Source organism: Haliaeetus leucocephalus, unplaced genomic scaffold, assembly GCF_000737465.1.
Source record: "Haliaeetus leucocephalus isolate CR32 unplaced genomic scaffold, Haliaeetus_leucocephalus-4.0 Scaffold819, whole genome shotgun sequence".
In the NCBI taxonomy this organism is placed as follows: Eukaryota; Metazoa; Chordata; class Aves; order Accipitriformes; family Accipitridae; genus Haliaeetus; species Haliaeetus leucocephalus.
The window spans coordinates 4,495,063-4,519,224 of record NW_010973255.1 but is presented as its reverse complement, the minus strand read 5'-3'; the positions used below and the strand labels follow the sequence as shown (position 1 = coordinate 4,519,224).

The 24,162-nt window shown below is 38.9% G+C and overlaps 1 protein-coding gene and 1 non-coding gene across 6 annotated transcripts; both read right to left on the bottom strand.

The window, feature by feature from the left end:
• Window positions 1-1,366: 1,366 nt before the first annotated feature.
• On the bottom strand, window positions 1,367-20,994 carry KATNA1 (katanin p60 (ATPase containing) subunit A 1). 5 transcript variants are annotated; one of them, XM_010581911.1, is made up of 12 exons: window positions 20,902-20,994; window positions 16,758-16,822; window positions 15,562-15,736; window positions 14,694-14,851; window positions 12,193-12,376; window positions 10,494-10,615; window positions 9,007-9,112; window positions 8,506-8,664; window positions 7,253-7,379; window positions 5,604-5,738; window positions 5,203-5,329; window positions 1,367-1,699 (listed from the first exon to the last, which is right to left on the bottom strand). In XM_010581911.1, exons 3-12 carry the CDS (start codon window positions 15,730-15,732, stop codon window positions 1,501-1,503), a joined length of 1,488 nt encoding a protein of 495 aa, XP_010580213.1. In that variant the 5' UTR covers window positions 15,733-15,736; window positions 16,758-16,822; window positions 20,902-20,994; the 3' UTR covers window positions 1,367-1,500. The 5 variants fall into 5 exon arrangements, with proteins under 5 accessions (XP_010580213.1, XP_010580214.1, XP_010580212.1 ...); XM_010581912.1 differs by lacking the exon at window positions 20,902-20,994 and adding an exon at window positions 20,609-20,716; XM_010581910.1 differs by lacking the exon at window positions 16,758-16,822.
• Window positions 20,995-21,233: 239 nt separating this feature from the next.
• On the bottom strand, window positions 21,234-21,304 carry TRNAG-GCC. The gene has a single exon. It is a non-coding gene; the product is annotated as a tRNA-Gly (tRNA).
• Between the last annotated feature and the right edge of the window lie 2,858 nt (window positions 21,305-24,162).

The window sequence follows — 24,162 nt, the reverse complement described above, 5'->3', positions numbered from 1 at the left end:
ACACTTGTATACTCACCCCAACTTCTTCCCTTTGTTTCTGGGTTCATTATGCCAGGTTCACCCAAGGATTCAGGACCTCTCCACAATATCTGCATCTCAGTGTCTTACTACAGTGCCTCATCACTGGCACTGCTGAAAGTCCCTTTTCAGCGTGTCCAACTGTCACTCATGACATAGTGCTGAATTTTGAGTACATAAACAAGATGTTCACGATAATGGCATTTACACAACTGTGTATTTGGGACGCATTTGCCTTCTACTCGGACTGCAACTTTTCATTATCATTTGTCCTTCCCATCTGCCTTGCAGCATCTGAAGAGACACATGAGCAGGAATTCCACCAGCCAGTTCCCTATGGCATGTATCTACCAGCTGAAACAAGTCTAGACATATTTGATTAATGAAAAAGCATGAGGTTCAGCTGTAAGCAGAACTACAGCTGCCTGCTCTGAGATGAGCTAGCAGGAAAAATAATGTGTTTCCAAAATAATAGGAGACGGACAGAAGTGATAGATGTTTTAGTTACAATGACCAACTGTTGAGCAAAATCTAAAGTGATGACATAAATGGTCACTGTAGAACCACTCAGAGAACTGCTTCTACATTCCACTTGTCATGTAATGCAAAAAGAGAATTTAGATTTTACATCAGTTGTAAAGTCAGGGTTATGAACAGAAAACAACTGAGCACAAAAGTAACACACACGCTGCCTTACCAGAATAAATGTGCAGTGTAAGCCAGGACCCAACCTACTGGTCTAGAGGTTTGAAGCTTACAGTACCATACAGTCAAGGAAGAAAAACTATTTCAGTATTAATGCCAGAAAGCTTTTGTTTTCTCTCAGACTTTCAAGGAGACTGCACACATGACTCTGCATCAGGGCTGGCTGCACCGAATTAGTTTACACTGGCTGGATGTATTTTAATATTACTTAATAGATACTGTAAGCCAGTGATGATCCTACCCCTTGCTTAAACTTCAGTTGAATCTATTGACTCTTAGTAGCGCAAGGGTTGCTGTTCTAAATCTCAACCTTTGTACAAGTTCTTTATTAATAACTTAGAAACAGTTTAAGGGTAGAATTCTTTAAGATCAGTTAGCAAAACCATCTATGTAACTGCACCCTGTTCATCCCATTTTCTAGTTCTCAGCATTCCTTACTCATTTAGCAGGGCTAGTTTGGGGTTTTTTTGGTGTAATAGCTATTTTTCAAGAGTAAACCCTCTAATGCAAGAGTTCTAGTCTTAAATTTAAGTCACTTTAAAATCTTGAAGATCAAAGCAGATCCCATCAGTATTTTCCACATTTGAAAAAAATGGGTAACTTTTGAGCTAGTTCAAAGAGAGCTAGACAGAATTTGCATTTAAAAAAAAAATTTATTTAGACATCTGTTGCTCTTAAATTACAAAAGTTAAAAAGAGCACGCAGTGCACTGACACACTACTTATTACTTATAAAGCTGTTTTAAGACGTAAGGTGGCTTCTTCAAGATAAGACAACTCAGCATGATCCAAATTCAACTATCCATTTCTCATATTTCTCAATGTCCGCAGCAGATACAGATTTAGAAACTTTCTTCAAAGCTATTTCAAAGTCTTCCATAGTTGTTGGCATGTGCATTTCATCTCGGGAAAGATTTCTTATTTCTTCTGGTGTCAAGCCTTCAATACGCCTTCTCATAGCCATCAACGATGCATCTCTGTTAGGGATGCAAAAGAAAAAAACAAAGTTACTTAATACAGGATGGCAAGTTCAGTTGTTTGAAAGGCTCAACATAGCATTCCAGTTAAGCTGCTGCAGTCAAAAAGATAAAACAAAGAACTGTAAACTTTTATGGTAAGATCTCCAAGTGCTCGTACAACCTACAACACCATGCTATCCGTATTTTTCAAACATGGATTTATCCTCACTGGATCTTTGAATAGCTACTATTCACAGGCTAGGCAAAAGAGGTGAAGACTAACTGGTTTATCTAATGCCACTGCATGCCTATGATGTAGCTGCTGTTTGTAGTATTTTTAAACAGGAACAAGGCAAAAGTAATGGTTTCACTCCTCCTACGCGTAGAAGTGGCTGGAATGTTTTGAATGTTTCCTGGTCCAAATAGGAATCCACAGTATCTACCTCCAACCTATACTTTCACAACTAAATGTTAAACTACAAAATTTATTCAGCCTGTAGCTCCTCAAACTTCTGGCCTCGATAAACATTAAGTGTGTTATTTTCTTGCTGCACTAAGTTTGACTGCATTTGCATTTCCAACAATAATATCAGTAGCAGCAGGTGATGAGCTGGTGAGGTGATAAATGGGTGACACTGAAAGACTAAAGTTCCTGCTAATTCGTTGTTATATAGCTTATAAGAAGAAGAAAATGCTACTTATTTTGTCTAGCAGTAAAAAAGATGGAAGGGTAATCCTGGCAATATCACAACAGTATATCATATCGTATTAGTAGGTGAGAATCCAAAGAGAGGAAAAAAACTTACACATTGTCTTCTAGGAGGATTTAGAAAGATGGTTTCAGCATATTCTGTTTCAGTTTCACCCCCTCCCCCTAAAGGAAACCATAACTGACAGACTTCATGAATTTACTAAATTGTTAGCAATTAGAATGCATACTACAATAACTAGAATTTCAGAACAACCCAAAAAAGTTGCCTAGTTGAACTCCATCTAGTCAAATACCACCATGCTTTGCTGTTATATCATAATTCGTGAACTAAAAACGAGTGTTACACAGTGGGGTGGGGGAGCATCCCATGCATATACTTTGCCTCCAGATGGCAGTTTACAAAAAACAACAAAAACAACCCAAACAAACAAACAAAAAACCCACCATACCTCAACACACCCACAAAATTAAAGTGCAGCTGCCACCACTTACTTCTGTAAAGTCATGTTACTGACATTCCAACATCAACTCTTAGTGCTTCCTCAAGTGCACCCTTAGTGCCTGGAGAATCACCAAAACTATATTCAAAAAATAAGAAGCCACCCACTGGAACACACAGCAGGGGTCAGTTCTGTTCCAAAGGCCTTTCAACCTTCCCAGTCCACTCAAAACAACGATTCAAAGTCAGTTTGTACTCACATCTAATATGCAATTTAGATGCATTTTGTATTTCCTGAATGTCTTTTTAAAATAAAGTTTCACCTTCATTTTCCATGGCTATATGCTGACTGTTAGTAACTGCACCGTCTGATTGGTTTTCACTCTGGCTCAGCTAACTTTGGATTTCACCTCAAGTTCTTTAAGGTAGGAGAGTAATTGAGCAAACCAGAGTTCTTCATTCACTTTTTCTTAAGTTTGGCTTGTGTCATTAGTGAGGACTGTTAGTCTACAAGTTTGAACTTTACTATGCTTATGTACCGTGAGCCTGAACCATACAAAAGCACTTTTAAATCAGCCACTTTTGTCTCAGTGTAAATGAAACAATTATGTCTAAGATCTGTTTTTCCTGACAGCATTAACAAAGTGTAAATACACAGGCTAATATGCATACTTTCTTACTAATTTCAAATCATGCACATCCAAACCCCAATTTGTCTGGATTTCTGGTTGCTGCCACTTCAGTCATCTCTAAGGAGACTACCACAAATGAAGGACTCGGGTGTTTCTTTGTGGTTTTGTTTTTTGAATAGTATTTTTACAATTGGACTTTGATTAAAAAATAAAAAGCAACAGTGTGTGTGCACGTATGTATATACATATGAAATTTGCTGAAAAACATTACAAGTATTCTGACTTTTAACCAAGGATGCTAGTATCCAGTATAAAATTAATAACAAACACCGAACAGACCGGAGGAGACAAACTGCAGCTAAAATGCACAAAGCAGCAAGCCAAATAAACTCTTTCATACAACGTGAACCTATTGGCACAAACTCCTTTCAAAGCACAACCAACACCAAAACCGAGTAAAAGAACACCACAAATTCATCTCACAAGCCTACAAATGAAACATCTGCACAACACTGATTCTGAGCAACTAACATACCATTATTTTCCCGGACACTGTGTAAGGTTTGTTCAGGAAATAGTACTGAGGCTCTAAACTCTTAGCTCAGACTTAAGTCTCACAGAGCCTTTGGTGGCAGTTTTGCATACAGGTTACTTGCATTCATCCCTGTGGCACAGCGTATTGCCCTTTCAGCTGTGCTGACAAGCATTTACAGAGCTTTATTAGGAATCAAGGCAAGGAATGGATCTGCATTTGAGGAAAGTAATGAGGACGTGTTTTTAATCCAGAACAGTTCTCTTACCCTTTTCAAAGTACAGCCCCACAACAGTTGCGCTGGCACAACTTGGAGCTCAAGCCTTGCACTGCCACACTTCAGTGCTACCTCCAAAGCCTGAAAGCATAGTTACACAGGTGCTTATTAGATGACAACAGCATCTTAAGCTGTTTCAGTTCTTTGTCCCTTACTGCTGATTCCATAATTTGCCACTGCTGCCAACTGTGCTACTGCAAATCTTTAGATGTAAACCAGATGAGTGATAATAGTCTCTTAAAAGATCGGTCATTTCCTTCCCTTTTCAATTTTTGAAAGAAAAGAAAAGATTAGGGGAATGGTTAGAAAGTATTTTTAGTCGATTATTTCAGAAGTCTAATTTATATAATAGGCCTACAAATGATTGTATACAAACAGTGCTGAGGAGAAGGGGAGATGGAGGACGTAGAAAAAAAGTCAGCCTCATCGCTAAAGCCAATGTGCTGAGTACCCAGCTCTTGTACTGTCACACAATATGGTATATCTTTTCTGTGTCACAAAAGAAAAACACTCCACATTTTTACTTTAGTTATTCTGGCCTCTGCCACTATTGCTTCTTACACATGGATGTTCCACTAAAGTAGTATAACCTCAGAGGAATGACTGCAACTCTACAAGTTAAAGTCTACCTTCCTGTGGATATTCCTTATGCAAGAAATTTGGTGTATATGAAAGAACATGGAATTTTACCTAAATCATAGCTTGTTTAGATCACTATGTTGCAACCGCTCTTCCTCATTATTATATGAAAATATCAAATGGAAATCTAGGTAAACATTAATGCAGTATTTCACCTTTTAGCCATACATAAAAAACAGATTACAGTCTGTTTTTATCCAACAACTTTAATCATTTAAATTAGTTACTTTACAAACAGTTTTCTCAGAGTTTGTAGCAGTCGTAACACAAATGATGCAATGTTAACATACCTGCATACGTTGGTAATGTCTGCACCTGAATAACCCTCCATTTTCTCAGCTATATTTGCAAGGTCAACATCATCAGCCAGTTCCAGCTCTCGCAGATTTATTCTTAGGAGTTCCTCTCTACCTTTTGCTAATCAAAGAATAGAAAATTGAGTCTATACAATTTGCTTTCTGAAGACAAATAATGAATTGAAGAAGGATAAGAGGGAAGAACGAGAAAAAGGACACTGTACTTGCTACAAAGGTAAGTGTTCAATGTTTAGATTTAACCTGGTCCTGAATTCATAAATGAATTTGCATACGTGTATCAATTAGATTTTTAAACTAGGTGATCAAAACTGAAGGATATTGATAAAGTTTAGATTTTAGTCTTTTCAACCACTCCTCTTCCCAAGTCTTCATACCTGATGGTAAAGGAATGTAAATTCTCTTTTCTAGTCTCCGTCTTAGGGCTTCATCAATATCCCAAGGAAAATTAGTAGCAGCAAGTACCATGACCATCTTGGAAGGATCATCATTTTCAGTAGCCCCTCCAACACCTGCATTAGAGAAGAGAGGAAGTAAAATGTACGTATATTTTGTGAAATTTCCTGTAACGAGAGAAGAATATCCACAATTCTATAATATTAAAGCAACTACCCTATTGCACTCTAGTGAGTCCAAGTGCAATAGAATCACTAAGTGCAATAGAGTTCAGTTTTTCATCCATATGGCAGCCTCCAAGCAAAAATGGAGACTTGGTTTAAATAGGAGTGGTGGCATAGGCCACAACTCAGATCAGAAAGTTCCTCTCTATCATGGCTGGAATGGTTTTATGGCAGAGTTGTTTGTACTTCTGCCATTACAGTGTTTGAATTTTCACATCAATGTCCTGTAATAGCATGTGAAAAAAACCAAAACAATGCCCCAGAACCATCACCACACCAAAACCCACACACCTCCCCCTCTGCAACAGTATTCACTAACAGCCATGCAAAAGCAGCATTACTCCTCTACAAAGTTTCTTCACTTCTGAATTCAGGCCAAATATTTCACATGCACAGGTGGATTCTTGCAAACTGCTGAAGTGAATGTTTAAATTTGGTGGACTGAATCACAACTTCTCAGTGGCAGAGAGAACACCTCTGTCTCTAAAGTACTATGAAACTGCTGCTATATGAAGATGTTAATTTCATTAAACTTGCTACTCTCTGCATTTACTGTTTTTGCTTTTAATCATAGGATTGGGCTGTGGAATAGCCACTGTATTTAGTCTGCCTGAAAATTTGCATACAAAACACCATTTATGAATGCTCAGGTAAAAGGACTTCAAATAGTTGTTACTAATAAAATTAGCTTATGTACATACTTGAGTTATGAGAACAGTATTACAGCTCTGCTGCTATTTAAAATCAAACATAAAAGGGTATCAACATCAGAGAACCAGAAATAAATATTCTGACTCATGGAATTCTATCACAAATTAGTCCATAGATTAGCACTTTTCAGTTGCTCCTTTCTTTCTCTCTGCTCACCAGAGTATAAAAAGGATGCTTCTATAGCAATTTTGCACAGTGTTACCTACTTTTAAACTTTATTGATTTGTGAAATATTAACCAAATAGCTGTGATGAACTCAGTGTTTTAAAAAGAAAACTCTCCCAACCACTTCTGAAGTTAAGTGTCATGATTGCCTTTGAAGTTTAAACTGGAACCAGCGACAGTTCTTTTGAACCACTTTTTACTTGGTTTTGGAGAAGTGAGATACTAGGTAAAGATTGAAAGGAGCAATTAATACTTTTTTTCTTCTGCAGTTTCGAAATCTTGTATTTTCCACTGAATCTTCATTATTCTGGGTCAGTAATATAAGGTCATTGCTTGGATGCTAAAATACTGTTAAATAATCGGCAACTTTTTTCCTTCCACACTGACAATTGGAATAGTGCACTTGTATCTTTTTACCCCAATTTTATGTAAGGCTTTCGAACAAACTGCTTCTGAAGAATGAAGTTTTGACACCCCTCCCCCCCCAAGTTTCCTCCAGTCCAGCACTTCCCAGTGATCGGGTTACTTACCATCCATTTGAACTAGCAGTTCTGCCTTGACACGTCGGCTAGCTTCATGCTCCTCTGAAGTTCCCCTGCGACTACAGATGGAGTCTATCTCGTCAATAAATATAGTTGTCGGGGCATAAAATCGAGCCTAAAGAAAGCAGAAGATAAAACAGAAACTAAATGGCAGTCTACTCGCATTTAAGAAATAGCAGCGTATTCAGAGCTGAGTAATTACATGTTTACCCCAATGAATCAGCTCGTAAATATAAAAAAATACCTAACCCTCCCTCTCTTTGACCATTGCACACAGCTACAGACCAGCTGTGCATTCATTAATAACATTTGAGCAGAACAGTTTTTGGCAAAGTCCTATAATTGTTAGGGGTATAAACAAATGTTTAATAAGCTAAAGGCAGTTTTACACATCTGGAATAACATTTATAACTGTGAAAGTCATCACAGAATGCTTGAATAAGGACTCTGTTAAAGCTAGGATGAACATTAAGCTAGGACACCATGATATGGAACCTGTCCAAGAGACAGATCAACTGCAAAATAACCTTTCTGAAAAAAAGAGAGGTCAAAGACAAGGATCTGCAATAATAAAAGCTATTGTCCTACAGTAGTTGAGATGCTGTCCATTGTGTATATGCATTTTTGATTGACAGGCATGGTATCAACTAATGTAATATCGTCAAACTATATTGTAAAAGAGATCTTTTATTTCCTGACTTTTCTGACTACTGCAATTGCAACTCTGCTGCCCTCTTCAGTACTGGGCACCCTCGCAAACACTGCATGTAACACATGAAAAAAAGACTACATATTCTGAGCCAATTTCAAGTGTTATGTGCTCTGAAGACAACCACAATTTGGAAGTCCACTTATCTTAAGCACAAACAAAAAAAACACCCACAAGAACAACCAAAACCACACACAGCCTAAGCAGTGTTCTCACCCAGAAAGCAATTAGATTCCACCTCCAGTTTTACATTCAAATATGTTCTACAGCACTCATCAGCTTATAGCAAGCTACCTCTAATGTAACAACCTACCCCTGAAAATAAAGACAACCTAATTTTTCAGTTTTAATAAAACTATTTAGGAATAATCAGATCTTGAATGTACATGGCCAAATCAGAAGGTCCTAAAGCATTTGAAGGTTGGAGAGCTGTTTATGTATGCTACGAGTTCTAAACCTTGGCAAGGTTTCACTATTCCAGAAGTAATTCTATTTCATTATCTCACTACTTAAGTTCAGAAACTTCAATCACCATTTCAAACAGCAGACGAACAAGTTTCTCAGATTCTCCTCTGTATTTTGAGGTAAGTGTGGAAGAAGAAACATTGAAAAAAGTAGTCTTGCATTCAGTGGCTACAGCTTTTGCCAGGAGGGTCTTTCCGGTACCAGGAGGACCAACCATCAGCACGCCCTATTAAAATGAAAAAGAACTGCTTTTAGGACAGGAATCAAAACACAGACAATTTCACAGTTTGTTTAGTAGTATAATATTAAAACATTATATGTAAACTTTCCCTTGAAAAGTTATTCAAATTCAATTAATTAATTACTATTGCTTCCTTGCAACAATATAGCTGAAGACAGTGTATTTATCTGGCTGACATCTTTATTTTGTTAGTACTATTTACCATAAATTTTGTTACTAAAAAGTGGTTAGAATTTATATAAACTGTAAACCACCTGAAATTTCTTGTTCTGCCAAGATCCAAACTCAGAATCCTACTTATGATCACAGGATCAGATTTTTTCATACCTTCCATGGTCTTCTAATTCCCTTAAAAAACTCTGGCATCCACATTGGTAAAACTACAGCTTCCTTAAGCAGCTTTTTGGCTTCTACTAAGTCAGCAATGTCATCCCTGACAAGAAAGAGAAAGTTGTTTGACAGATTCAGACAGACTGCAAAAGAATCAGTCTACAGCTCAAAGCAACATGCAGTTAAACTTATTGTTATGTAACGGCTCTTCCATAATGCAGGAAAATGAGTTGGATTTATTTATGCTCTAGCAGCAAAAACCTACAACTACAGTTGACATCCAGCTAGTAGACTCCAGCTGGATGCAAAAGCAAGGAGAGACACATAAACTGTTTCACTAGAGCATCGTTGCTCTTATTCACAGGAAGAATAAGCAGAATAAGGCAAGTTGGTTAATCTTATGCTAGTTCCAGATGATGCTTTTTTCTTTTGCTCAGAGGTTGGCTGTCCCTGAAACCTGAATAGCATCTTTCATCATTACAAGAACAATTTACTGAAGACTAGTAAATGGAGCTGAATTAAAAAGAATTCTTAGAATTCTTTTTCAGAATTGCAAATGTATTAATACTTAGATACTTTATAGGCTGGTCTTATTTTCTTGAGGGTAACTCACAGGGCATTCCACTTATCAGCATGTGCCCAATAATATTTTTGTTTCAAAACATATCTATATGGAGAATTAGTTCAAATCTGACGTTCTAATTTAAGATTCAATATAAAAACTGAAACATATATTTACATATTAAACTGAAAAATACATGACAGTTGCATGCAAAGTTGTTTGTGGGATTGTTAAAGTTTTTTTTTAAAGCCTACTTTACTTGCCAGAAGATTTTTGCTCATTTAATCCTCACAAAACCACCTAAGCCTGGAAACATTTGGAATGCAAAACAACCTTTGTATAAGGTTTAATATTTAACACATTTATGTAAAGGTACTGTCACATGGTTGTATTTTATACTGGCAGTCACCTCACATCCAGCAAGATTTCAAAGGGTTCCTATATTGACATAACTTCTTTGTTAATTGTTTTTCTATCTTGGTATGCCCCTGGGTAGTGAAACAGGTTTTTAAATGAAGAGACACTGGCAGACGCTAGAATCTTACACATTGCAAAACAGTATCTCAAAAAACTGATTTCAGGACTCTTAGAAAAGTTTGAGAAGCTTTGTATGGTCAGGTTGGATAGGGCTTTGAGCAACCTGATCTAGGGAAAGATGCCCCTGCCCATGGCAAGGTGTTGGACTAGCTTATCTTTAAAGGTCCCTTCCAACCCAAACTATTCTATGAACCTATGGGTGGAAAAAAAAGTTCTAAAAATATTCAACTATGCAAGAAGTTTAGTTGCCTATTTAATGAGTAAAGAAAACCTGTAGGTACTTTTTATACGTCAGCATATGCTAAAACTCTTAATTCTTGTCATATTGTATAAGAAGAAAAAGAAACAACCACTCAGAAAGACTGGCAGCAGTATTCAAACTTACCATCGAATGTTGGGATTCTGAGAAATTATATCTCTTTCCAAAGCTTCTACTAAATCTTTATCATATCCAGTACTATCAAATTTCTTTGGTTCAGACTCTGAAATCTCAGATGTGGATTTGTTCTACATATAAAGGATATAACAACGTAAATACGTAACAATGGTTATGCTATTAACGGATTTTTATAACAAGTCCACAATAGCATCATATTTCTAGAAGATGGCAACATAAACCAGCATGAAAATTATGAAGCATCCATATTCCTGCTGCACTGCAGGATCTATGTTGTTCACCCAGACTTCTGTACTGCCCTGGTCCCATTGCCTTCTCCCCAAAGCCAGCATATTGTACTGATGCAGCTTCTCTGCTTTAGTAGGTAATCAAAACTGCATACACCTATCCCAGCATAACAGTGTTCGCCTCTTCTCCCAGAGAAATCCAAAACTATCTGAGACAGTAGTTGGGTAGCAGGAATTATGCATGAGACTGGATCAGAAAGTGTCACACTGAACTAGAGTATCTCAAATCCTAACGTGTCATAAATACGCCATATATATGCAACACAAAAAAAAAAATTAAGCAGGACTTCCATATATAGGATGAGCAAAAGTGATCTACAGGAAGACCACAGAAGTAAAAAAGAGCTAATTAACTGCTACAGAAGCACGGACAAGAACAGCAGAGAAGCAGCTCTGCAGTAGAGCAGAAGCAAAGAACCTACACAGTTGAAAGGGCTCAAACAGCAAAGACCATGCAACTGAAAGGAAATAAAATGCACCAGACATACCCTGGTTTTTATACACTTAACAGCAAGCACTGGTGATGACAGAACAACTGTAAAAAAGAAAAAAGACCTATCCTGTCTCTGTATGTGTATACCCTTAGTGGGAGAGAATTATCACTCAAAGACAATGTAATTTAGCTCCTAATAAAAGTAGTAGCTTACATAGCTAAACAATTCCACCCTTGTAGTTTATACTGTTTCCACAGGCCATGACACCTTGCCACTACATAAGGTTGCTGAAGCTAACAAACTATTACATGGATATTTGATTTATTGTGACTTTGGAAAACTACGAACTTAGTGTCTTCAGTATGATGTCTTACTCTGGTCATATGAATTTATGGAGACCAGAGCACAAGCAAAAATTAAAGCACTCTGACTGCAAAGAATAGATCACAGATCATAGATCATTCTCTCTCACGAAGTATGTTGGGTTTTTGTTTGTTTTAAACTGAAAAGAGTCTGGCCCTAATACCAGATCTCAACAACAAAAAAAAAAAAGTAAAAGTCTCCCTTTAAGATTAAATAAATCTTGAAATGCTTTGGAACAGGCGAGTCAATCTCAGTCTAAAATATATGAAATCAATTAAAGAACCCACAAGGACATCCCATTTGAATGAGCTCCGTCAGGCTCAGTTTCAGTAATTCTGTGGTATAATTTTAAACAACTATCTCTCAGTTGCAGTGAACAAGCCCACATTTACCAGATCACTTCCTCCAAATGCGGGTTTGTTTTTTTTAATTAATCCGTAACCAAGAATGTCCATAAAGCAAAGATAACTTAAGGTGAGATTCAAATCAGCATGCCGACTTGAACAGAAGAAACATTTTATAGGCATCTAATTTTATAATACACTCAGCATTAAGAAAGCAAGACTGAGTTTCTCAACTTCATGAAGTTATTTGCAAGCTTACCTTTTCCTCTTTTCCTTTATTTTGCTGATCCTTTTTTTCCCGGCTGCGGACTGCCTTCCCTTTATCATTGGGATTTCGAGAGGATGGACGGTGAGGGCCTCTGACAGCTGCACTTATACGATTATTGTGACCTCTGCAATCGCTGCACTGAGCGGATTGACGTTTTCTGGGTCCTGGCGAAGGTCTAATTAGTTGTAACATATGCAAAAAGCCTCAGTGTAAAGTCAGTGGTGAGCACTACATAGCCAAATCAAGTGGTTACAAACTGAAAAGCCATTTTGCTCAAGACAAAAAACTGTATGTCAGAAACAAGACAGACATTTTTAGATAGTCACTAAAAATCCATTTTCCCTTTGCCACAAGCTTGGGGCTCATTTGCTTAAAACAAGCTCCTTGCTTTGTATATTTCATAAATAAAAGTAACCCCTAGTATTATGGAGCTTAGGAAAAAAATAAACAAAAAAAACCCCATATATTTTTGCCTTAACACAGTGGTCCTCACTCTCCTACCTGAAGAAATTTAAAGGTATCTTGGGAATGACAGTTTCATTTTCACTTCTTGGGAGAGAAAACACGTATGCGAGGCCTCCGAGGCCTCCAGTTGTTTGAAGCTAGACTACTTTTAGAAGCACATATAAATAAACCAATATCATGATTGGTATTATGGATTTCTTTTTTAAAATTCAGTTTCTTCCCCATACAAATCCATTACTCTCACAGATACACTTTTTCCATGGACCTTCCTAAAATTCCAGTATTAATAAGCTATTTAAGTTCAGGGATATTTCTAGAGAACAGAAAATGGCAGACACTGATTTGGAGAGCATTTACTTGAACTAGAAGATGTGTTCTGACATATCATTCAAGATATATCAGGATCCAGTACCTTCATAAAAGTTGTCTTTAATTGACTCACAGCAACAAGTTTGTCAGAACTGTACATATCTCTTCAGGGTGAAACGCATATTAGGCAACGTGAATATGCTAATGAGAAGATCATAAGTGTTAAAAGTCTTTTCACTCTCCAAATGGAGTACCTACCAACCTATACTTTTATTTATGAACACCTAGCCACCTCTGAATTCCACCCCAAAGCTCAAAATAAAGGAATGGTGTTATTACATGTCTAATTTCCACCTAAATTTGTGAGTTCTGCTATCTCAGTATAGGAATTTACTGTGGCTGTTCCAACGCAACACAGCCCAAGTTTTCACTGTGGCTTTTTCATATTACCACAACTCAATACTTCACCAGCTAGCAAGATAAATGGAACAGAAACAATTCTCTCAAGTCTTTCCCTTTTTTTTGGTGTATCTCTTCTCTAGAAAGCTTCAAAACATGAGGAAAGTTCTACTTCCCAGACTCTATTCTTCCAGAAGGGTTGAATGAAATCAGCCAGCAGCGTTTCAAAGTTACTAAATGAGATAAACAGAAACAGTGTGACCACACAAGACCCCTTTCTTTCAGAAGGCAGGTTTAAAATAAATTGATTAAAAAAAACCCCAAACATAAAAATGTACCCATAAAGACTGAAGTTATCCACCTGCAAGAAACAGCATGTAAGTTCAAAGCCTCAAAGAAGTCTGATAGCACAGCTAAGCTGATCTAATAGTCACTTTCTGTCAAAATGCACAATTCTCTGTCTGCTTTGCATGCACTCCTGTTCCCTCCTTCATGCTACAACTGGCATGTGTTAGAACCTCCAATTAACCAGTTCAGAGAACTAATCTCAGGAAAAAAAAACAACAAAAGCCAAACAAACTAAAAGCCAGACAAAAAACCACTAGCCCCACAAAACAGTGTCTTTTTTTGCCAGTTTAGCATCCTGGACCAGCTTATCAACACCAACAAAGTCAAAAGTGAAAAAAACCAACCAAACCAAACCTCAGGGAACTGTGGAGGGTAGGACTACCCTTTCAGCAGCAGCTATGTTGTCAAACCACACCACAAGGCCTTGGTTTCACAGTCACTAATCCAGCATAATTCAAAACTACATCTGAAATAAGCAGGCTTGCCTGCAGCTGCTTGTTCCCACCCCTTCCCTTGAGCTTATGTTAGCCTAACTGACCAGTTCCTGAAGGAGATCAGGAAGCCACCTTGCTACACAAAAGGAACTGAGCTTGGACAGATTTTACTGTTACTCTGATGATACATCTTCCTCCTTTTCATATCAGCTACATGCAGAATCATTTTAAAGTTGATGAAAAGATCAATTCAGGAATAGAGTTGAGCTTCCATGGAATGACAAGTTTATCTTGAGTCGGGGGTCGGGGCGAAAAGCTTGACATTAGTCAAGCCTATATAAGATAAAATCCCCAGAAGTTTCCCAGCTGAAGTAGGCTGCCTCAAAACAGCATCTCCTTCACCACAAATGGCGGCGAGCTACTGGTGTAAATGTTACACATTTAAGTTCTAGAACAAAAATTACACAGGAACAGATTGAAGTCAAAGCACACTTTGCGCTTATAAACATTCATTTAGATCTTCAGGTTTCCTCTTACCTACGTTCAGCAGGTACTGGCAAAGACCAGACTTCTGCATCATGAGCTGGTAATTCTTGTTGTGAAGCTTTCAATGGAGTACTGTCTAATTTAAAACTCTCTAGTGTTTTCATTATATCTTTCACATGCTTAGCTTCCACACTTATCTCCTGCCAAACCTGATTAAAAAAAAAGTAGATTAAGCACATTGCGAATAAGTTGATAACAGTCCTCTGTTCAAGCCCATGTAATGCCTGGATGGATTCCACAAGGTCTCACAAGCTACTTGATTCTACTTCAATAGAAAAGAAAAACACAGATCAGATATTAAGAAGGTTTTTCTGCCTTCCTCGGCACATTTAAAGAAGAAACAAATAGATTTTGGATTTAAAACCAAAGAGACTTTTGACAAATTCTGCATATGAAACAAGTATGACAGAAAAGAACACAACTTAATAGATTGAATGTCAATGAAAAAAAATGATGGTTTGTGTTAAGGATAAATTAACGTGGTAGCCACAACTCAGTTTCTATTAAGGATCTAAGTCACACTACTAAAACTTTGAGAGGGAAATAAGACCATTCAAAACAATACCAGCCTAAAAAACTTCAGCATAACAGGGTCTCTCATCGGCAAGGAGCTGACAAGCCAGACAGTGCACTGGCTCCCCAGGGCTGTGCTCCATTGCCTGTTTTGTCCTTGTCAGAGCCAGAAGTCATAAAGAAGACTTATTTAAGCCTATATAATAAAAAAGCACCTATATATAACAGCTCTGCAGTTTATCAGAGAATGGTGTAAGTATTTTTATACTTTTGTTTACCATAAGATAGGCAATTTTCGCCACTTCAATGCTTTTCCCTCAAAATGTCCCAGAAAAGTACTATTTACCTGTTGCCATTTCTGTTGCAGGTATGTATCTCTGACAGAGTAGAGGTACTTATTCATTTGGTCAAGAACTCCCTGGTAGTAGACCATCGCAGAGTCATAATTTCCCAGTAAGGCATATTCACGGGCCAGCTTTACATTCTCACTGATCATAACAAGGCTCATGTTCAGCATGAAGCTGAAAAAAATAGGAAATATTAAGGAAAACAAAAATAATCCCAGGACGAGAACAAATTTTTGCAACTATTTTCATATGCTCATTACCTCATTTGGCATATCAAAATATAGAAGCTAGAAATATACTCGTTAGAAGAAGGTCCTAGAACAAATGTCATCCATACAAAAAGATAACTGTTTCTCTATTACTACAAATTAAACTCTTCACTTCATAGAATTATTTCATGTGATGAAGATTCTGTTGAAAAGCATATACAAGATAGGCAGATTTAAATGCACTGTTGCAAGCCACAATTGCACACTCTCCTTCCCTCTTTATCATATTGTAAGATAAATTGGTATTTTACTGCTAGCACTAGAACATCATCCATACTATAATGGCCTGTGGTTTGAAAAAAAAAAACAACTTCCAACAAACAATAAACGAAAGCCCTGCCAGATGCATTAACTTCTGTTAATTTTTTTGCCTTATTCCACACATAAAAGTTTAACAGTCTGATTTTGCCTTGTGGAGAACACCATTTTTCCATTTGTTTGATTTTACAACTCTTCAGTTTTATTTAGTGTTTCTTTGAAACAAATATCCTCCTTCCATGCCTAGCTTTCACCTTCCTTTCACCCTAATTTTTACACTTAAAAAGAAACTTGAAAAATGTTGAGGCTGCTAAGTTATCACTGAGAGGTAAGGAAAGGCCAGAATTAGACATTTAGTGTGTAGCTACCCACTCTATTTAACATATTGTTCAAACCATGCTACTTTTCCCCAACAGTGGGTTTTTTGGTTTTGGTTTTTTTGTTGGTTTTTTTTGGAGCAAACATCATGGACTGTGACCACTTCCACTTTGCAGCCTTAGCAGAATCTGTGCTTTTAGATTAGAATAGCACAGAACTATTATTTATACAAATACAGTAATAAGTAGAAGCAGTAGACTTATTCCTTACAGTCACCACTGTCCACAGAGCAGTCATCCTGTGTTCTTATCCATTACTTATACATCCCATCCCCTTCTTGTCTAAGATACCTGCACCGTGTCCTCTTTTCCTGTCTCTTGCACACCAAGAACTTCCCCACTCTCCTCCTAATTTCCTAGAACCAAGCACAGAAAACATTAAAGTAAGCAAATAAACATGCCTGCAAGAGAGTTGTCTTGCTCTTATTTCAGTACCTGTACCCACTACCAGTAAGATGCAATTGCAGACAAGCAATTACGCCTAAGCCCTGGGATGAAGCATACTTGATACAGATCAACTATTTAAAGAATATAAGAGGTACTAAACTCACATGCGCAATAAACAGATTTAAGACTGGACACATTTCAAGACCAGGTCAGGGTCAGATTCAGACACATTATCAGAGGTTTCAGAAGCCACACTTTGCACACACCAGACAATGTACTGCTGAAACATTAGCTCCCCATTGTAAAGAGGAGCTGCTAAGTACAAATCAAACATTTTAAGACTTCTGCTCCTTTTTCTGTCCCCTTCCCAAGTAGCTTTATGCACAGACACACAGCTGATCCATTCCTGAGACAACACCCTCTTCTTTTTGCTTCCTTCCCCTTCTTTCCCCAGTTTCCCTTGAAGCAGATAGCTGCTGTGAAAAGATCCAGCCCAATCAGCAAAACTCTGGCAGCAGTGGAGCTGAAGAAAGGCCTCTGACAGCCCGCACCCATCCACGCAGAAGGGACCCGTGGGGCTGACTCTGGAAACCTGCCATCGTAAGAACCTACGCTATATAATCTCACTCTGGCCAGAGACTTGCTGAGCTGGCCATGATGTCTACAAGCTGATATAGTTAATGTGACCAGCAACTACAAAGACTACCATATCCCAGGCTAATTAGGCTTTGGAGACACAGTTTGACTTGGGAGTTTTGTTGGTTTTTACCTCAGGAGCAAGAGCCTGAAGGTGTTTGTCAACTGCTGTATGGATCATCACACAGATATTACCAAAGTTTTCCCTGCTATATTTAGGAGCAAGCTTTTCCACTCCTGCTCATCCTACCAGATACACCTGTTTGCCTGTCCTGAGAATTCAAACTGATGACTAACACTACTGAAATCACAAGTTGAGCAAGATGCTAATAAACATTTTAAAAATCAAGTAATAGCAAGTTACTAAACCCAAACTAGACTTTCAAACACAGAGAGAAGTCATAGATAACTTTTTTTACATTGAATGCTGTAGAGCGATCCAAGCAGAACAGCAATTCTGTTTAAATATCCAGGGGAAAAAAAAAAAGCTTGTAAGAGTAGTTTTCAACTGGAAATGTGAAAATAGCAAGAATCAAAAAAAACACCCCAAAACCTAAAAAGGCTAAGTCATAAAGATATGAAAGCTTGGGACCAAAATGACAGTATTGCACATAACAAAAGAGTAAATGTGATTTTCAGGTGAGAGAAGACAGAGAAAGGAAGGACAGAAAGGAGAAACAGACACATAAGAAGAATGAATTAACATCTCCTATGGCAGGGGAGGGAACATGCTTACTTAAGTTTATAATGCTTCCAACATAACCAAAAGTAGTAATTCCAATGAAAACCCAGGAACGTATCCATTTCATCAGTGGTACTGAAAATGCAAGAGAATTTAGTTTAAACTAGAAAACCACTTTAATTTGTTGCTTCAAGTTGAGTCACAAGAGCAGAAGAGCTTGAAGTGGCTTCCAAATACAAGGCTCTTGTGTACAAGTGGGGCAGAAAAAGCTGCTGGCTCTGCTTATGTCTGGGCATGTCACTGCTGCTGCCACTTGAATACAGGCAGTATCAGAGCTGGCACACTAATGTGACTCTATAGGCTTACTGCACCTGTAACTGAAGATGCTGAAGCAATTCTAAGACAGGGCTAAAAACTGAGTTAGAGTACTAATCTGAAACCAGATTAAAGTTTGCAGCAGAAAGCCATAGCAGACTGTGGCAGCTCAGAGTAGGGGATAAGATACATAAGGGACAGGTGTGAGTATGCACAAATCCAGAGTTAAACCAGACCTGAAGCAATTAAAAAAAACAAACACAAAACTAATCCTGCACCACTTAAGAATTTTTAAAGTGTTTACAAATACCTAGTACTATCACATAACAGGATGTCAAAGCAGCAAGGCTGCACTTATCAGCTATGACCTTTCCGTGAATCATGCCCAATGAAGTTATCTATGTTCCAACAGCAACTGAAACAGTAATGAGCTCGTAAAGTTTACAGGATATAAGGAAAGTAACCTAAGCATTTTGTCTTGCAGGTTTAATTCTACACTGTGTAGAAACACACGCTTCACAATAAGAATACTCACTCTCTATACTAGCTGTGAGTATATATGGTTCCCTGAAATTCACACAACAGAAACCATCAAATTAACCCATCTCTAGTAAGAGAATACATTTTATCATTTGCTCCAAGCATCTAAAATACTTCTAGAGTTGGAACAGCCCAGAGCAGTGGGGGCTGAAACCTAACAAAGGTTCAAGACAGCTACAGCTTTTGAAAATGAGGTTTTGGAACTTATTTTTATATTTTATTTTAAAGATAACAGCCTGACCATCATCAAGAAAACACTGGGGATACATCATGTTTTCCACAATGACTTTAAGGAATTATCATAAGGAATGACTATAAGTAATTTCTGCTCACATTCATACATTAGAATTTGGGAAGCTGAAGCTGAACACAGTACCAATCCTGTTTCACAAAGAAATCCCACACAACTTTAAAAAATGAAAGAAGAGATCGATATGCAGATATTAGGAGAGAAGATTAAAGTCAGGGTCTATCAGTTACTATGGGGAACCCATCAGCTACTCTGCTGACTCAGAGAACAGCACAAGCTGTACAAAGAAAATACATCCTAAGAGTCCTTCAGTCCAGCCTTAATGTTCGGACTAAGCCAGAGCCTGAATTTTGGCAGAGCGTACATGTTTCCATTATTTCAGCCTGCTATACAGGCTCTGACATCAAAGCAACCATAAAATTCAGAAAGTTCTCTCAGGAAGCCAGAAGAGAAAAAAAAAAACCCCAAACCACAAAGTAATCGCTTTCAGGAATCAGTTTTTACTGATGACATGGTGGTCTACATCACCTCAGAGCTCCCTTCCAGCTTTAATACTCTTCTTCATAACATCCGCTCCTAGCAACATTTGGTATCAACAAGCGATTGTGTTAATTACTTGGGAAACAGAAGAGTTGCCAGACTTACTGGATACTAAACAAACTAGTTCTCATACACTTATTTTATTTAACAGTAACGGTAGTGAAAGAAAAACGACCAGCAACCACAAACATAAGCATACTTAGCTGTTTGTGCAAAAAAAAAAAAAAAAAAAATCATTAGATAGAGATACCCTGTTGGCAGATGGCTTTATGTTTTCAAGGCTAAGCCTTTCAAAAGACTTAAAAAAAATAATCATATTACTTACTCCCCATTTCATGGGAGCTGGCATTCTTTTAGATGGTCAATATTAAATTAGAAAATTTCTCAGAAAATTTAGAAGGGGTCTACAGCAGAATAGGTATCTGGAATTGATGCCTGCTGCTTCTCTCTGGAGAGAAAACTAGAATAATTGCAAAAACCTTACTTCGTTAAGGAAAAAAAAAAACCCCAAAACAGGTGGATGGGGATGGAGAAGTACGAACCAAAGCTCAGAGTTTGAACGAGTGCCACCGGTGCGGTAACAGAGCACCCCACCTCGCCCGACTGCCCGGGGGCAGGGTGCTGAGCTGCCGCGCACCTGCAGGCAGTCGCCTGTCGACGACTTTAGGGACGCCCCGGCGATGCCCCGTGCGGCTCCGAGCACGTGTAAGCTACAGCAGTGTCGTAAGACCGACGAGCACGGTGTAATGGTCACGGGTGTCACGACAGCAACGACGGCAGCGACTCGCTCACCGGAGCACCGCCCGGCCCCTGGGCCGCGGGACGGAGGAGCCGAAACCCTCCTCCCGCCGGGGCGGTGAGGTGCCCGGCTTCCCTCAGGGCGGCCCGGGCCAGGCGGGGAGCGGGCGTCGCCCCTCGCCTCCGGCGGGCAGCCCCTCGCCTCAGGCCGAGCCGGGGCAGCGCATGGCCCCCGGGAGGCGGGGGGCGGGGGCGGCCGCCCCGCACCGGCCACAGCGGCGGCCGGGGGCGGACAACCAGGCCGCCACGAGGAAGGAAACCGCGGCGGGTCTCTCTCGCTCACTTACTCCGCTCCACAGCTCGGCCCCCACGGCGGCAGCAGCTCCCAGCAGCGACCCCTCCGCTTCTTCCTCCTCCAGCCGCGCTAAGCCCACCCCCGGCCCTGCCCGCCGCCGCCGTTGCCTCCTCCTCCTCCTCCCGCCGCCGCCGGCAGTTTGAAGGCAAATCCGGCTGCGTCACTTCCAGCCCGGCGAGGCGGCGGTGTGGGTAAAGGTCCGCCTCAGACGGGCCGACAACACGTTGGTGGCTGTTTGAGCATTATTACTGACCGCGACGAGCTTTTTATTATTTTTTTTTATTTTTAAGTGGGGAATAATAATTAAAAAAAAAAAAAGTCACCTGCATTGGCCGGGAATCGAACCCGGGCCTCCCGCGTGGCAGGCGAGAATTCTACCACTGAACCACCAATGCCTGTACAATAAGGTCTTCCCGCCTCCTTCGGTTGAAGGTGACAGGAGCGGACTGCGCCTGCGCCGCCGCGGGCTTTCAAACGGTCGCGGCGGGGCGGGCCCCCCGCGGCGGCGGTTGAGAATCCCAAAATGGATCACCCTTCTTCCCTTTGCAGGTGGCTAATGGATGCCGTACTTCCACCCCCCCCTCAACCCAAAGGTAGACGAATTAGGATCGACATAGCCTCTGGGATAAGGCACTGGTTTCTGCGCCAGCAGTTTGAGATGGGCGCTTCAAGAAGGGGACTTTCTCAAAGACGATTTTCCCTAATAAACCTGAAAGCTGCGAGATACCATATCGCTCTTAAGAAAATGAATAGCTTTATGACACATAATGTATGCATAATAAACAACTAAGATTTAATTATTTTGATGAAAGAGGCAGCAGAGGTCAGGGAAAGAGCACCAATAAATTGAACTCTTGAACACCAAAATATATACTTTTGAGGACAGGTTACAAATGTGAGATGACAGCTAAGTTCAACGATATTTTTGCTATTAAAACATATGCAATTTTTTCCTTAATCAAGTAGAGCTGTTGCAGCATAAAGGGGACTCAGGGGAGTGAAGGAGAAGGAAAGAAAAATAAATGCATTTGGGCAACTAATGTTTACATTTCATATTTGATTAGCCCAAACAAGAATTTTATTTTCACTGCTTACAAAGATTCATTGTGTTTTTTATTATCTCAGCAGGCATTAGGCTACAGAAACCGATTCTGAGAAAACAGTTTGTAAACCTCAGCAATGTCACTGATTACCAGTAGCTGCTAATTCAGTTAGGCTGTTCACAACTGCTGGAATTCCTTCTTGTATTCTGAAGTAACTTAAATAAGTGTCAATGCAACCATCCACTCACATCCCCCCAGGTCCAAGACGCACACTGTGCTAACAGTTCCGTCAGCAGGGGCAAGGAAGCCTCAGCTCCTCAGCTGTCGGGTACAGACAGGCAAGCAGGACCTCTGGGCCTCCTGCACAAAGGGGTACCCGCTGGAAAAGTCAGGATAAAAAGGTGCGTGTTCTTTTCATACGAATGTCAGGGGACTGACTTGGAGATCATGGTCCAAGCCACCACCATGTAACCCTATAAAACCCAAGCATACCAGTAAGCATTCAGAGATCACATACCACGCATGTGGTGAGTAACTTACTATGACTGTGAGATAATGCAAGATTGACAAGTTTAGTAACTAGGCACGTAATAAATGAATAACTTGCTTAAGCGGAATTGTGCGGTGGTCTATGTATTTAATTGGAGGATCCAAAAGAACTGACAGGCAGAAGGATATTTATAATACAAAAAAGACATTATATATACATATACACATGTGGAATATATCTATATATATCTATATAGATAAATCAGTAAACTTGAATAGTGCCTTTATCAAGAGCATCTTAAGGCATTCAAACATCTTACTACAACATTGATCCAATTTATTATCTTTTTGCTTTGGCTGAATTAAAGCAAACAGATTAAAGGTCTGATCTGAAACACCAAAGACATCTGAAACCAAAGCCTAATAGTATCTTGGGTGACAGCAGCATCATCTAAGAACCCACCCACTGCACTGCCTATTAGCTGAATAATATTAAAAGGAGTCTAAAGAAATCATTCCCACTCACAGCTTTGCAACAGCAGAAGATAGGTCAGTCTCAAAGAGACTTTCTAGCCATATATTCTATAGATTCTATTACAAATTGAGGATAGAAAAGATACAGCAAGAGGGCCTGCCCTAGGATAGAATGCCACTGAATATCAAATAGTATTTACAGTACAGTTATACGATTATAGAACATTTTATAAATACAATTAATATGTATACAAGGGCACACAAAAGAAATTTGTTTTCATGCTTTACAAAGTGAAAGTAACCTGAATTAAAACTTACTGCAGAATTCCACAAGCTGCTGGTTAGGAGCCTCTCTTCTCAACTGCCTGTACAAAGCAATCCCCATCATAGGTCACCAGTGAAACACCCATGTTTTAAGCAGCAGCTATGAAGAATCTCAATAGACTCTGAATCTACGTATGAAACGTGAAGTTTCAAAACATGGGTAAGGCATAGCATGTTGGAGAGTTGTGACAACATTTATGTATTCTCAGAGAACTTGTACTGTAACACACTGCATTTTTGCAAGGAAATATATAATACTGCAGCACATAGGCGGCAAAATTCAAACAAGATATATTACAAACTTCTAACACAAGATAACAGAGAATACCAGAAGCATCTACCAAATTCTAAAGATGTGAGCTCTTCCTATATTTGTTTAAAAATGGTAAAATAGTATTTAATATTTCAGTTCTTGCGCATGTCCTTAAAAGACTCAATAATTTCCTTTAATAAAAGCAATTAGTTTTGCTTGTATAGAACCGTGGTGCCTTTTCAGGACCCTTTTTTTTCCTTTTTTTTTTTTTTCTTCTCAAAACACATTGGCTAAAGACAAGTTATAGTGTTAAACAGGAATATACCATAATACAAACGCAGGCAGAGGAGAAATATACTCAGATAAAAAGGCAATTTTAACAGTCAATTTAATGAAGAATTGACATTATTTTCTCTGCACGTTTCACAAATGGTAAGGCAGGCTTGATTAAATTACCTTTAACCAGTAATATATTATACTTTACTCCAAGACAAGTAGACCAGTTTTACTGGGTACTTACTATGACGGAGGATAATCTTTAAAGTTTATTTACATGGAAAACAATCTTTTTTACATAATATATAAAATGGAGTAGTTATACACTGCAGCCATTTTATAATATTTAAGCTAAATGAAACGAATCTTAAAAACTATTCTATTTCAACAGCTG